This window comes from Carassius auratus, chromosome 38 (assembly GCF_003368295.1).
Source record: "Carassius auratus strain Wakin chromosome 38, ASM336829v1, whole genome shotgun sequence".
NCBI lineage: Eukaryota > Metazoa > Chordata > Actinopteri > Cypriniformes > Cyprinidae > Carassius > Carassius auratus.
Genome location: NC_039280.1, coordinates 19227966 through 19240986, shown reverse-complemented (window position 1 = coordinate 19240986; position 13021 = coordinate 19227966). Strand labels below are relative to the sequence as shown.

At 38.6% G+C, this 13021-nt stretch overlaps 1 protein-coding gene across 1 annotated transcript; it reads left to right on the top strand.

The window, feature by feature from the left end:
* Positions 1-295: 295 nt before the first annotated feature.
* Positions 296-12208, top strand: LOC113057298 (rap1 GTPase-GDP dissociation stimulator 1). The gene is made up of 14 exons (XM_026224586.1): positions 296-658; positions 3095-3199; positions 4272-4394; positions 5483-5608; positions 6275-6403; positions 7080-7205; positions 7395-7538; positions 7709-7840; positions 7931-8065; positions 8601-8726; positions 9256-9395; positions 9495-9621; positions 10494-10622; positions 10787-12208. The coding sequence occupies exons 1-14, from the start codon at positions 646-648 to the stop codon at positions 10912-10914; spliced, it is 1683 nt and encodes a 560-aa protein (XP_026080371.1). The 5' UTR covers positions 296-645; the 3' UTR covers positions 10915-12208.
* The last annotated feature ends 813 nt before the right edge of the window (positions 12209-13021 follow it).

Sequence of the window (13021 nt, the reverse complement as noted above, 5' to 3'; positions counted from 1 at the left end):
TGGGTGAACTATCCCCTACAGCCACAATAATATCGTGATAAATAGCTGCCAGACCCCCTGGGCCACAGACCCTGTGTTCATATTTCATGTTTGCGCTGTAATAATAGCCAAAGATGGAGGAGTGTACAACTGCAGTGCAAAACACGTCTAAGAACTGAGGGTAGTGTGTCAGCCTCAGCGTCTTCCCCAGGCTAATTGTCAACTGATGAGCTTTGAGCAGCTTTAGGATTTAGAATGTATTATGAGGAGGGAGGGAGGGAGGGAGGGAGGGAGAGGCAGCAAGTATACTGCCAGACAGCCGAGGACCAGGGTGGGGAGGATTGCATCGGCAAGAGAGACACACACACACACACACACAGAAATAATAGGGCTTGTGAATTAGCCAAAGTGGATGCAGCATCACTGAGAGGCACAGAGTGAAAGTGAGGGAGTGAATGACAGCGAGGGACCAGAAGAATACGCATGTGTGATCAGCACAAACGGGAAGGGTGAGGAGCTGAGCAGAGGAGAGGAGAGGAGAGGCACTGCTGCTACACTGACTTCGGGCGATCTCAGGGCTGGAGCCGTCCATACTGCCTCGTGGAGGGCTGCTATTCTAACCACACACCGCCGAGACACACACAGAGACTCAGAGGACCTGTGGTCATGGCAGACATGGGTAAGGGATTCAAATCTCTTCTTTGCAAATCCTCTTTGAGCTTCTGCTTCAAGTTAACTGTAATACAAGGTGTAACTTTGAACAGATACGCCATCTGCATCTAAAGGTCACACTTTCCTAGGTTCAGAGCAATCGAATGGTGATTAACCCTCCAGGTGAGCGGAGCCCCATTGTTTAAGAGGTGTATCCTCAGCGTGTAGGTGTTTAAATATGGGCATGCTTGGAGCCAGACACCCAGAGTTAATGAGAGCCCCAGGGTGTCCTCAACCCCGCCCAGCTCTCATACGCACTGCTGCTTTCCAGCCTGCCCTTTACAACTATAATGGAGAGGGCTTATATTGCAGGACATATCTATTGTGGATCACAGAGGGAGTGTGGGGCAGGGAAAGGTGTGATAGCCCTCCTCTATGTCTATTTTCACTCTGCTTACCAGGGATTATCGGGATGATTAATTAAAGAAGAGAAACAGAATCGTCTCTCTCTTATTCTGGCACTGTTTGCTTCCTGTGCCCAGGGAATGACTGTCATAGTGTGCAAAGGGGAAAACTGCAGATAGTGTATGACCTGGAAGGCTGTGAAGTATATAATATGGTTAAAATGAATTATTTTTCATTGATGTGTTTATGATGCATATCATTAATTCTCCATCGCTCTCTCTCTCACGCTCTCTCTCTCTCTCTCTCTCTCTCTATAAATCTTTATACAAAAACATTAACTTTCGTTCTCTATTGCATTGACATCTCTTCTTTAATGACCTGTGCATCGGTTTAAGGACAGGACAATAATTCCCCCTCTCCAGCAACCTGTCACTCAAGAAATAGCAGCAATTAGCAAACAACAACTAATCTAATCAATTCCCAGTGGACCACATCAAGTCCTATCCTAGATTTCTCTTGTTCAAAAAGCCATTTCACTCAGATATATGTCATAATAGGGATGACATACGATTGCATTTTCCATTTTATGTCGACTTGAAATAAATTGCGTTAAATGTTTCTAATTACAGTTACTTTAAAAGTAAATGTTTAACGTAATCTAAAAGAAAAATGGGGTTAATTAGCATGCACAAATATCCAACCCTCTGGAGTCGATTAACGCATATATGTGTTATGAGGCATTTTCTCCTGATAACCTCGAAAATAACTTAAATCACACTTTCAGTTTTGATCGTATAGATAAGAGCAATACATCAATTGAATCTGTAAAGGGTCTACTTTGTTTCTATGCAGACATAATAACAACAAAACTTTGTGCATTTCTAAAATTAAGATAACAAACAAGGTGTGCTGTTTGCAGCCTTTGTCTGTGCTGATTTTCATTTACAAACACGTCATTAAAATGAACTGTACCTCTGTGAATACTCAATGAAGAGACATGAGAGATATATGTATAGAAAGCCTGACATGTCTAATTTTAAACTAAACAAGTGTTGCCGAAACAAATATATTGTGATAAAGTAATCCATGTGAAAACAACGTGATCTCTGTTTTTCACGTCTCCCTTCATTATCTTCTAATGTGACCACGCCCCCGCGCTGAACGCGTTATTCAGATTCTAATGTTTCACTGAAGCGCGCGGCTTGAATACGCCCACACAACAGAAGACAACGCAGCCAGACAGTTCTTCAAGTTTTTTTTTATTTTACTGTTTGCTTCGCGATGAGAGGAATAAAACATAATTCACCCCAAAAAGATGTGATGTGGTTGAGGATTTGAGATTTGGATTTCCTCAGAAAAAAAATGAAAGCACTATATTCGCAGAGATCATAAACATGAGTAATTCTCTTTTTATTTATTTATATACTTGTACTAGTTTTCACATAAAGTGTAAACATTTTAGTTTAACACTTTTTCCAAAGACTTTTCCGAACTATAATTCCCGACTAAATTTATAATCAAGTGAAACATTATGACATTTCAATAACAATATACACTACTATACCATTCAAAAGCTTGATGTAAATAATATAAATGTAACTGTAACAAATGTAAAAAAAAACCAATGCTGTTTTTCACTAACCACGCATAATTTTTTTTCTTCTCAGAAACACAATCATGTACATAAATGCTGCTCACATAATATTATATCCCAGTTTGTGCTGATTACAGTGAGAATAGACTTTAGCCATTTAGATATTTATAAGAAACTAAAAAAAAAGCACAAATATCAGGGCATGACAAAACTTCTCCAGGCCCCAAAAATACCCTTATTAGACTCCAGAGGGTTAACCCAATAATAATTTCTAAATCCATGATATCATAATTCAGACATTCAGCTTACTTATTTATATTTTAGTCTAGGGGAATTCACTGAATGCATGGATAAACTCAACTGTATCTGTAGCATATGGTTCTGAATCATCATGAAAATGTCTTGTAAGTTTGAAATATTGTGCGGCGGCTGGGGATGTAATGATGCTCATGATTGTGTTTACAGAATCTCTCGGCGAGGCCCTGAAAGCCATCAGTGTCAGCACAGAGCTGGTGGAGGAGGAGCTGAAGCCTCATCTGGATGTTCTGCTCAACCTCCTATTAGAGAAGAGTGAGTTCACACATAATAACTACCCCTCCATCTAATTACATATCTGTCAACCCGTCGTTACATAACCCTGTTTTTCATTCATATCTGTTTGTTTATTGCAACATCCAATCCTGGTGCCATGACCCTTAAGACAACCTGTCAAAAAAACATGATCACATGTGAAAATGACGTCTGTTGTTGCCAGAAGCCCTACTGAGTGAGGGCACTATTTAGCATCGCACTCATTACACACTCATCCTGCCGTGAGCTGCTATTTGCCTCTGCCTACTTTAAGGACTCTGTGTGTGTGCGAGTGTGTGTGTGTGAGGAGACAATCCAATGTAGGGGGCAGCAGAGGGTCAGCTTATCTTCCTGCTAGCAGATTGGGGGCTCAAGTAGGAGACAAGTAATCCGCATTTACATTTGAGAGAGGGAGAGAGGGAAGGCGAAGGAGAGAACGGGTTAATCTCATTAATCTTTCTCTCCTTTACTCCATTTCACTCCCCATCTTCTGCTCATTCTCGCAAATTAGTTTGCACAAGCTGTCCTTCTTGGCACATTCCTTGCGCTTTCAGATCGCAAGTGCATCTAAAAATGGAAACGCAGCCCCCGCAAAAAACCACAAAGTAGATGTTACCATGGCAGCCAGGCTTCCTCTGACAGCTTGACCTGCCACCGTGGCCCTTGTGGATATTTTTCTTGAGGAGAACATGCTTTAATGACAGATTTTCTGCTGCTAGTATCTCTGTCTCCGAAGCAGATCCTCATCTACCACTTTTAATTTGAACGGATTACTCTGAGGCCTCTGTGTCAAAGCATCTCTGAAGTGAGCAGAATAAAACCCGAGGGAGGAGATAAAAGAAAAAGTGAAGCAACAGGATGAGCTATCAGGATGAAAGTGCACTCTAAACTGATTCGGCATCAGTGAAAAATAGGGAAGCTTTGTTAAAGCGTTCAGTTGGTTTTATTCAATGGTGATATCCAGTCTACAAAAACAGAGCACACACCTGTAAGGAATGTTACACAAATAAACACATGCATTTATTTATAGTACATCAGAATATGAAATAATCCCATCAATTTCTATCCCCAGAGAAAGGAACAGCAGAGAAAATAGTGTCGAGTGGTGTTCTGCCCATACTTGCTCAAGTCCTGAGGAAGAAGAGTCCCCTCACCTCTCAGGTCACTTTACTGGTGGCAGAGATGGCCAGAGAAGGTAAATCAGATTTATGGATATGGATATTTCTTAAGCTTTGGCCACTTTTATATCTCAGGGGGAAATAAAAGGCCTTTGATTTGATTTCTTTACCTTTGTCATAGAGACTCTATTTTACACTGACTATCTATTAATTCAAAAATATCAATTATTATATGAAAAACTATTATGGGGATAATAGTGTATACTTTTTTTCTGTATTTCCACTGAGATAAGGGAAGTAAAATGTGTCAACATGCCCTTGAAAATTAAATAACACAATTAGTGAAATAAGCATAGACCATTTCAATATGTGTTGTGTGAAATTATTTATATCAATGAGAGACAGATTTTTGTAATTTATAATTACAATATTTGTAAAGCTGAATATAGTTGGCTCTGTTGTAAATTGCTTTAGTTCCTCATTTGTAAGTCACTTGGATAAAGCATACAAATAAATATTAGACATGTAATATGTGGAGGAAACTAAGTGAAATTAAGGTAAATATTACTCGTGAACAGAATATTTGTATTGTGCCATTTCCAATGAAAATATTATAATGTCAGCTTTAGCAATTAGCCTTAGCAAGACAAATGAGTTTGTCATTCACAAAAAGTAAAAGATACAATTTCCATTAGTGTCATTTCAACACAGAGTGCAACATACCATTTGAGATACAATATACCATTAAAGTTTTTCCCCAAAAAACACACACAAAAAAAAAAACACAAAAACATTCAGAGGGCCAAAAGTTCCTGTAGTTGATGAAACACCCGCATATTTGTGTATCCAAGTATGAAGCAGATGTCCTCACATTGACAATAAACTTCCAGTGAAACCCTACAAACAGCTTGATAGAGGACAAATCCCTGTTAGCATCTGTGGTTCCCTGAGGAACCTTTAACATCCATGGAACCTTCCCATTGCACTAAATGTTGTTTACGGTGGAAAAAGGTTCTTCAGATTGTTCTTCACTAGGAAAAAAATGGTTATTCTCAGAATTGTTCACTGAAAGGTTTATTTGAGAACCCAGAATGATTCTTCAGTGGCATCACTGCAAAAAAAGAAAAATTATTTTTTGCAAACCATTATTTTGTTTGTGTGCTAGCTGCTGTGAGGGAGCGCTGTATTGAAGCAGGTCTGGTGACCGCATTAGTGCCTTTACTGAACAACCCAGACCAGGACCAGCTCCTGCACACGGGCCGAGCAATTGGACGGATCTGCTTTGAAAATGGTGAGTGCATTAGAGCAGGGAAATTGCAGTCTATCCAATCGTGTTTCTCGCAAACCGTCTTGATGTGTTTCCAGTTGGTCGCACAATTCTGCTCAGCTTTTTTTTTTCTTTCTTACCACAGAGTTCATTTGAAAAGTAAATGTCAGGATCTTGATTCAGTTTATCCTTCAGCTTCTTGAACACGCTGTTCTCCAGATATTATGGTTCACTGGTCCGCATCTGGTATTAAAACATTGTGTTTGACGGGATTCTTGTCTTTATAAAACCTTGGATTGTCTTTCTCTTCTGTTGCCATCTCTCTGTCTTTGTGCTGAAAGGAAAATATTCTGTTGAACTTAATATTCAAAAGATGGCTTAGTAGCTGTTCCTCAGGTTGTCTATGATCAGTCCTATAAGTAAAACATTCTACCTAACACTTTAAACTTAAAGTGATAATATAAATATTCTGCTTTTGTTTTGTGGAGGCTTAGCTTTTGACAGCCTATTCGTTACACACATTCAGAAACAAAAAACGATTCATTCGCTGTGCTCCTTTCTCCATTATACTCTCACATCTTCTACAGCTCTCAATGCCCATTCTTCTCTTGGCTGTCTGTGCTTGTGTGCCCACTTACCCGTCCTCTCTCTCTGTGTGTGTGTGTGTGTGTGTGTCTCTCTCTCTCTCAGCTGTCCAGCAGACGCAGCTGGTGGAGAATGGTGTAATCCCCAGGCTGGTGGCCATAATGCAGCAGTATCCTGAGAATGACCCACTGGTAAACGTCTGCCTGCTGGCACTCTGCAACCTTGCTGATGTGGGTAAGACGAAAATAGAGAGCAGTGAAGCTTTAAAATCATATATAATAAAAACAAAAAGGCTGACTGGACATTGCCACACTAAGTAGTGATAAACCGGTTTTAAAATTGTAATTGATACCTACAAACATTATATATATACATTTATTTATTTATTCATTCAATAACTAAATAAAATAATACTAATAATGTAAATAAATAAATAAACAAACAAATAAATAAATCTATTTAATTGATGAAATAACAATGTATGACCATTTATTTATTTACTCACATTATTAGTATTATTTATTTATTTACATAATAGATGTATAATCTTTTAAAATTATTACAAATAAAAATAAAACACTGTTTAGGCATCACAACAACATAATAATGTATTACATGAAAAATTGATTTTCAATTTGAGATTTTCTAAAGGTTACATTGAAAATTTTTATGACAAATATCAATTATACATAAAAATTGGGGAAATGAGCATGCAAATTTACACAATTTTGTTTAATATGTTTATACCAACATATTGTATATACAATAACCACTTTACTACCAATATATGCAGTCTTGTTTTTAAAGCCACCTCATTCTCAGTTATTCTCATTTGCAGATACATTCAAGTATTTTCTTATAATATCTCTAATATCAAGTTACTAATTCAGTTTTAAATCATTATGTTTAGATGCTGCACGAGAGGCCCTGGTGGAAGTGGGTGTAGCGGAGGTCTTGACCTATCAGCTGAAGCGGGCACCAGACGCAGAACGCCGCCATCTCATCCTAGAGGTTCTTGGGTCACTAGGAGAGAGTGGTGAGCCTCATCATATTTAAACCATATCTAAATGTGAGCCTGGATCATACAGCATTATCCGTATAGTGTTCTTAGGTTGAAATCTTGCCTCAGTTGCTACTCTTGGTAATGATGTCTAGAAGTGAGCTAAAAATGTACTTGTGCGTGTGCTTGCAAACCCCTGTGTGATTACGTGTTCATGTCTTTTAGATGCTCTGAAACTGCAGTTTGTGGAAGCAGGCGTGCCCGAGGCGCTCTCTGAAATGATTCGAACTCTGCAGGGTGGCTCTGACACACATGACCTCTGCAGCATTAAAGTGGCATCAAACCTCATAGTGACCCTCCTGCTGGGAGGTACGTCTCACTCCATTATTACACCGCTAACGTCATATTCCAATGGATTTTTCCGTTTAGACTATTTCATTATGACTCCATCAGACTATCAACCTTAGATCATTACTGAGTCTAATGAAATATGTCAACAATGCAATGCAAGAATAGTGCTATTCTGCATCTCCTTACAGATGAATCAATGCAGAAGTGTTTTGGGGAAGGGACGGGGATGGTGTATCAGGATGTTCTCTCCTGGCTACAGTCGGCAAATACTGAGCTGCAGTTGTCGGGAGCCCTGGCCATTGCTAACTTTGCCAGAAATGGTGAGAGGAGTTGCAGTGGAGTATGAGAACTTTTTTTGTCTGACTTTATGACTGAAAACGGTTTTCTCTCCCTCTCTCATTTTTTCTTAGATGGCAACTGTGTGAAGATGTTGGATTTAGGAGTTGTTCCTCGTATTCTGGACCTGCTGGAGCAGCATGTAGCAGAGGGAGATGTATCTGTGCAGCACGCTGGCCTCAGTGCACTTCGAAATCTTGCCATTCCAGGTTCTATATTTATTTTCAAAGTACACTGCTGTTAAATCTTCTCTTTTGTGGGCGTCGATAAGATTTCTTAACCTTTAAGCTCACCAAGGCTTTATTAATTTGACCAGAAATGCAGTAAAAACAGTAATACTGTGAAATAATATAACAATAACGGTTTTCTATTTGAGTATATTTTAAAATGCAATTTATCCCTTTGAAATCAAAGCAGTCATTACTCCAGTCCATTACTCCCAACCCTTTGAACGACCACTACAACAGTGCCTTTTGCAAAAAACCTATTTGAGAAACATTTTATGAGTTTCCTGTAAAGAACAACATGGGTTTCACCTGCATGTAGTGTAGTTTAGCAAGGGCAGGTTTGGATACTGGCCCCCAGCATGGGATGCAAGTGTGTCGGTGTTTCCTGCCAAATTCATTAAAAATAACAAACTGGCTATGCTAGTTCACCAGCTAGCCAGCTAGTCCAGATTGAACATTTTAGCAAGTTGTCTGGGGTTAGATCTGTCATCCAGCTCTCTCTGTTGTCCTGATGTAGCTTCCAATAAGGTGCGTATGTTGGAGGATGGGGTCACAGAGAGGATCAGGACCCTGCTGCGCTCCGACATGCCCCCCGTGCAGTTCAAACTGCTGGGCACCTTGCGCATGATGGTGGACGGCCAAGGTAATGATTCAAGAAAACTGCATTTATGAGAATTTGTTAGGTCACAGATTCAATTAAACTAGCAAATGAACTCACATTAGAGAAAATTGACCCTTAAATTCACACAATGCAAAGGTAGTATAGTAAGGTGACAGTCCTAGTTTTAGTATTTGGCTGTTGAAGAGGAGGACACAACAAACAACATGTTATCAATTTTAGACAAAAGCTTTACTAAACTATATAATTACCTGCCAAGTGACTATAAAGGCTGATGAATTAACATTTCTGCTTACAACTTTAAACTGTTGTTCAAGAGGCTGTAATTTCCATTATTTTAGACACCCTTGAATGCAGACAAAAGGCCTGCGAGAGCTTTGACACACTAAATTATTGTGCTCCAGTGATAATATGCCTTAACAAAGGTTATCTGACTAACTAAATACAGATGAAAACAAACCTTAAAGTGCTGCCACGGTATCTCTTTATTATTTGTGTTATTTCTATCATATTTTTATTTCTACTGTTCTCTTCCTCCCCGCTCCTCTCGTAGAAGAAGCAGCTTCAGTTTTAGGGAAGGATGAGGTTCTGTTAGCACGGGTGATGGAGTGGTGCGAGGCGAAAGATCACGCTGGGGTCAGAGGCGAGGCCAACCGTCTTTTAGCAGCTCTCATAAGACACAGCCGAAACCCTGTGAGTTTCAGACAAAAGCCGTATGTGTAATTAGAGTCATGTGTAAGTATAGTAAGATAAACTGTTTATCTAAAATAACTCCTCTGTTGTCTTTAAAAGGAAGTCATCCACACTGTCATTAAAGCAGATGGAGTCCAACATCTCATCTCAATGGCAACCAGTGAGCACGTCATCATGCAGAATGAGGCTTTAGTCGCTTTGGCCATTGCTTCTGCAATAGACATCGGTAATGATCTAGCTGTGTCTCCATTCAAATGACTTACAGTACTATATATGTACTTTCCTGTCTTGGGTATTTCAGGAATTTTTAAGGTTATTTTGTCATCCAACAACTTTCTCCAAGTTACATTGTATGTGTTGGCAGGTTACTGTCATAATAAGTGAGTCACTGACCCTCATTCAAGGCAGAAATACCACTGCTGTGGCTACATTCAAAATCATGAATTTTAGTCATTATCATGTGACCTACAGAGTCAGTTGCATTGCTTTACTGCAATCCCCTCTTGTTGCTTCATGGGATTTGGAATACAGTACTACCTTTCTTATCATTTTCTCCAACTTTATAATATGAAAGTATGTATTTTTGGGTGCAGCCTGTGTGTGCTGGTTGGAGACACGCAAGTTCATTCTGTTGTGACTTCGTTTGGAACTATTTGTGTTGGTGGGGCAAAAAAAAAAATAAAAAAAAATAAATGGTTTAAGTACCTGACAATATTGTGTCTAAAATGTCAGCTACTTTGTGTCACACATTTTATTTAGACAGTTTTACAGCTCAAATCTTAAATTGAAGTTTACTGAAAATAAATATCTTAATATTTACAGTTTCATATTTTTGCTTTAAAAGTCTGTTATATTCTAAGTGCTAAGGCAATAACACACTTGCTGTTGTGAGTACTATATCCAAGATCTGTTAACGATTTTCTATAAGTTGTGTGTTTCCTTTCAAAAGCAAATTTAGCTTTTATTGATACAAATGATCATTTCTGAGATGAACAGTCTTTTGCATGTGGGATGCTCACTGAAATCCGTGTGTTATGTGGTCCCCACATACATCCCATGTCTAAACTTGGTATATATACGTTTTTTATTTCTGTGCAGAGGCAGTGCAAGAACCATTTCGGGATGCAGATCTCCTTCCCACCTTGCAGAAGATGCTAGATGACCCTGTTGTGGCCGTGGAGGTCAAATTCAGTGCTTTAGGCCTCATCTGCAGCCTTGCCAACTCTAGTCAGTAGTACTAAATTAAACACTGTGGAATTGCCAAAGATTGATCTCTGACCGTCCTGTATTAGAGTAGTACTTACTAACTAATCAAACTCACTGTGAAGATTGAAATGATATTATTATATGAATTATATATTATGCTTTACCCTCTTCTTTTTCTCCTACAGGCATGTTACGGGAGCAGATAACGTCTCTAAACCTGAGGGACACCCTGTCCAAACTGTCCGCTCACACCAGCACAAAGCTGGCTAAGCAGGCCGACACGGTGATGGCTGTTCTTTCTGAGACCGCTTAGACTTGCATAGTCATCTTCTGGACACACTTACAGTCAGATATCCTTGTGGGGATATTTTCTGACATTTCATCCCCATAAGGATAGTGAAACAAACTCACACACACACACAGTTACTCCATCTAGCTTGGTATGTAGTCAGACCAAAGCAATAAAAATGTACCCTGCTCACTGCGGAGAGATGTGGTGCGATTACATCATCTAAAGTATTTTGTCCATAATAGATGTCATTTGTAGTCCGCTGTCCCAGCAATAGGAATTTTTGGGAGACAAGATTCTCCATCAGGCATCAGTTATGAACCCACTACCCTCCGAAACAAGTGTTCAAGTGTTCAGTGGAAAATAACTTAGTAAATATCTGCATACAAACATGCAATTATACTCTCCATGGACTTCCATTAGAAGAGCACTAGAAGCCGCTGTATCTATCTACGAGCTTGTTGTCTATCCATGGAAATGAAATAATAACAAACGTTTAATTTTTATGTTGCGTACTAATGCACTGCACTGCTCTTAATATGAGCAGTGTTATATCTGTCTTGTGGTTTCTGTTATCAGAGTACATTAACACTGCTGAAGTGATATTTCAACTTATATAATAATGTTGAATGTAAAATATATATTGTTAGGAAAGAGTTTGTCTTTGGTTGTCTATTTTCATATCATAGCTGGCCTTACTATTTTAGTTTCCTGGTGTAGGGCTTTTTAATGCAGGCTCTTTGATCATGTTGATCATTTATTTCTAGCTAGCCATGAGCACAAAACTGAATCTCCATATCACGAAAGCAATAGCCAGAAACATATCAAGAAGAGTTCTTGAGCTTCCTAAGTCTAAATAAAACAAGCAATCATCATTGATAACTCTAGTAGTGTTGTGTAAATGCTGTTGTTGTGTTTGCATCTTTGTATCCATGTCTTAAAAATTGTTTGCTCAGTTTCTGTCAAGGTCAGACCCCAGACGATCGAGGAAACAAGAGCAATTTTAGTGAATACTGTGTCAGCGGAAGTAATGTTTTGAACCATGTCTGTGAGTGTGCTTGTATATTTCCAGAGACAAATGGCTTGAGGGCAACGGCAGACTTTTCTGATTTAACAAGCTGAATGTGCGAGGTGGCTCGGCTGTGGCCAATTAGAAGGCTTCATGCAGCTCGACAAACAGCACAATCTTTATCCGTCCTCCATAGCTGCGCTAATGGGTGTTGATTACATTTTTAAATAAATAGACTATTTTTGTGTGTAAAGTGTACGGTTTACCAGAACAGCTTGATTCTGGCAATAAAGTGAAAATAAAGTGAAATTGCCTGTTTTTATACTGCAATGTTCAGATAAAAAAACAACAACAAAAAAAACGTCAATATTATTTTCATTAGTTTCTATTTTAATATAGTTTATAATATAATTTATTCAAGTGAAGGCAAGGCTGAAGTTTCATCAACCATTACCCCAGTCTTCAGTGTCACACGATCCTTCAGAAATCATTCTAATATTCAGATTTATTATGAGTGTTGGAGATAGTTGTGCTGCTCACTTGTTATACTTTTTTTCAGCATAAATGATTTCTGAAGACTGTAGTATTAATTCAAATTATTATTATTATTATTTTTTTATATACATGATTCATGATCTAGATTTAGTGAGCATAAGACAGCATTAAAAATCCCTTCCCAACCCCAAACGGGTTGAATGGTGGTAAAACACACACACTTTAGATTAGAAAAAATATTTTCTTCCTACAATTATATGACTGTATGCAATAACATGATATGTAATGTGAGTTATACAAGGATGAGGTAGGCTTTTTAAAAACAAAAAATGCCATCGCTCTTCATTTTTGCTGCTTTCTTGCCAGTGAAGCAGTAATTTTAGCAGACTTCTTCTACATGACCACTAGATGGAGACACTACTTTGACTTTGTCACTGAAAACAGTGTGTATTAACACTTGTTTGCAGCACAGCTCTTTTCATTGGCCCTAGGGAGCAAACCTTCATTACCTTAATAAAGAAAAAGATGGGAAATATTTAATGGGAAAAGTTCAGTAATTATCACTTTGCTGTCTAATTTCATGCCAATTACTATCTACAATTTGATTATTTGCCCTTCATGGTAGCC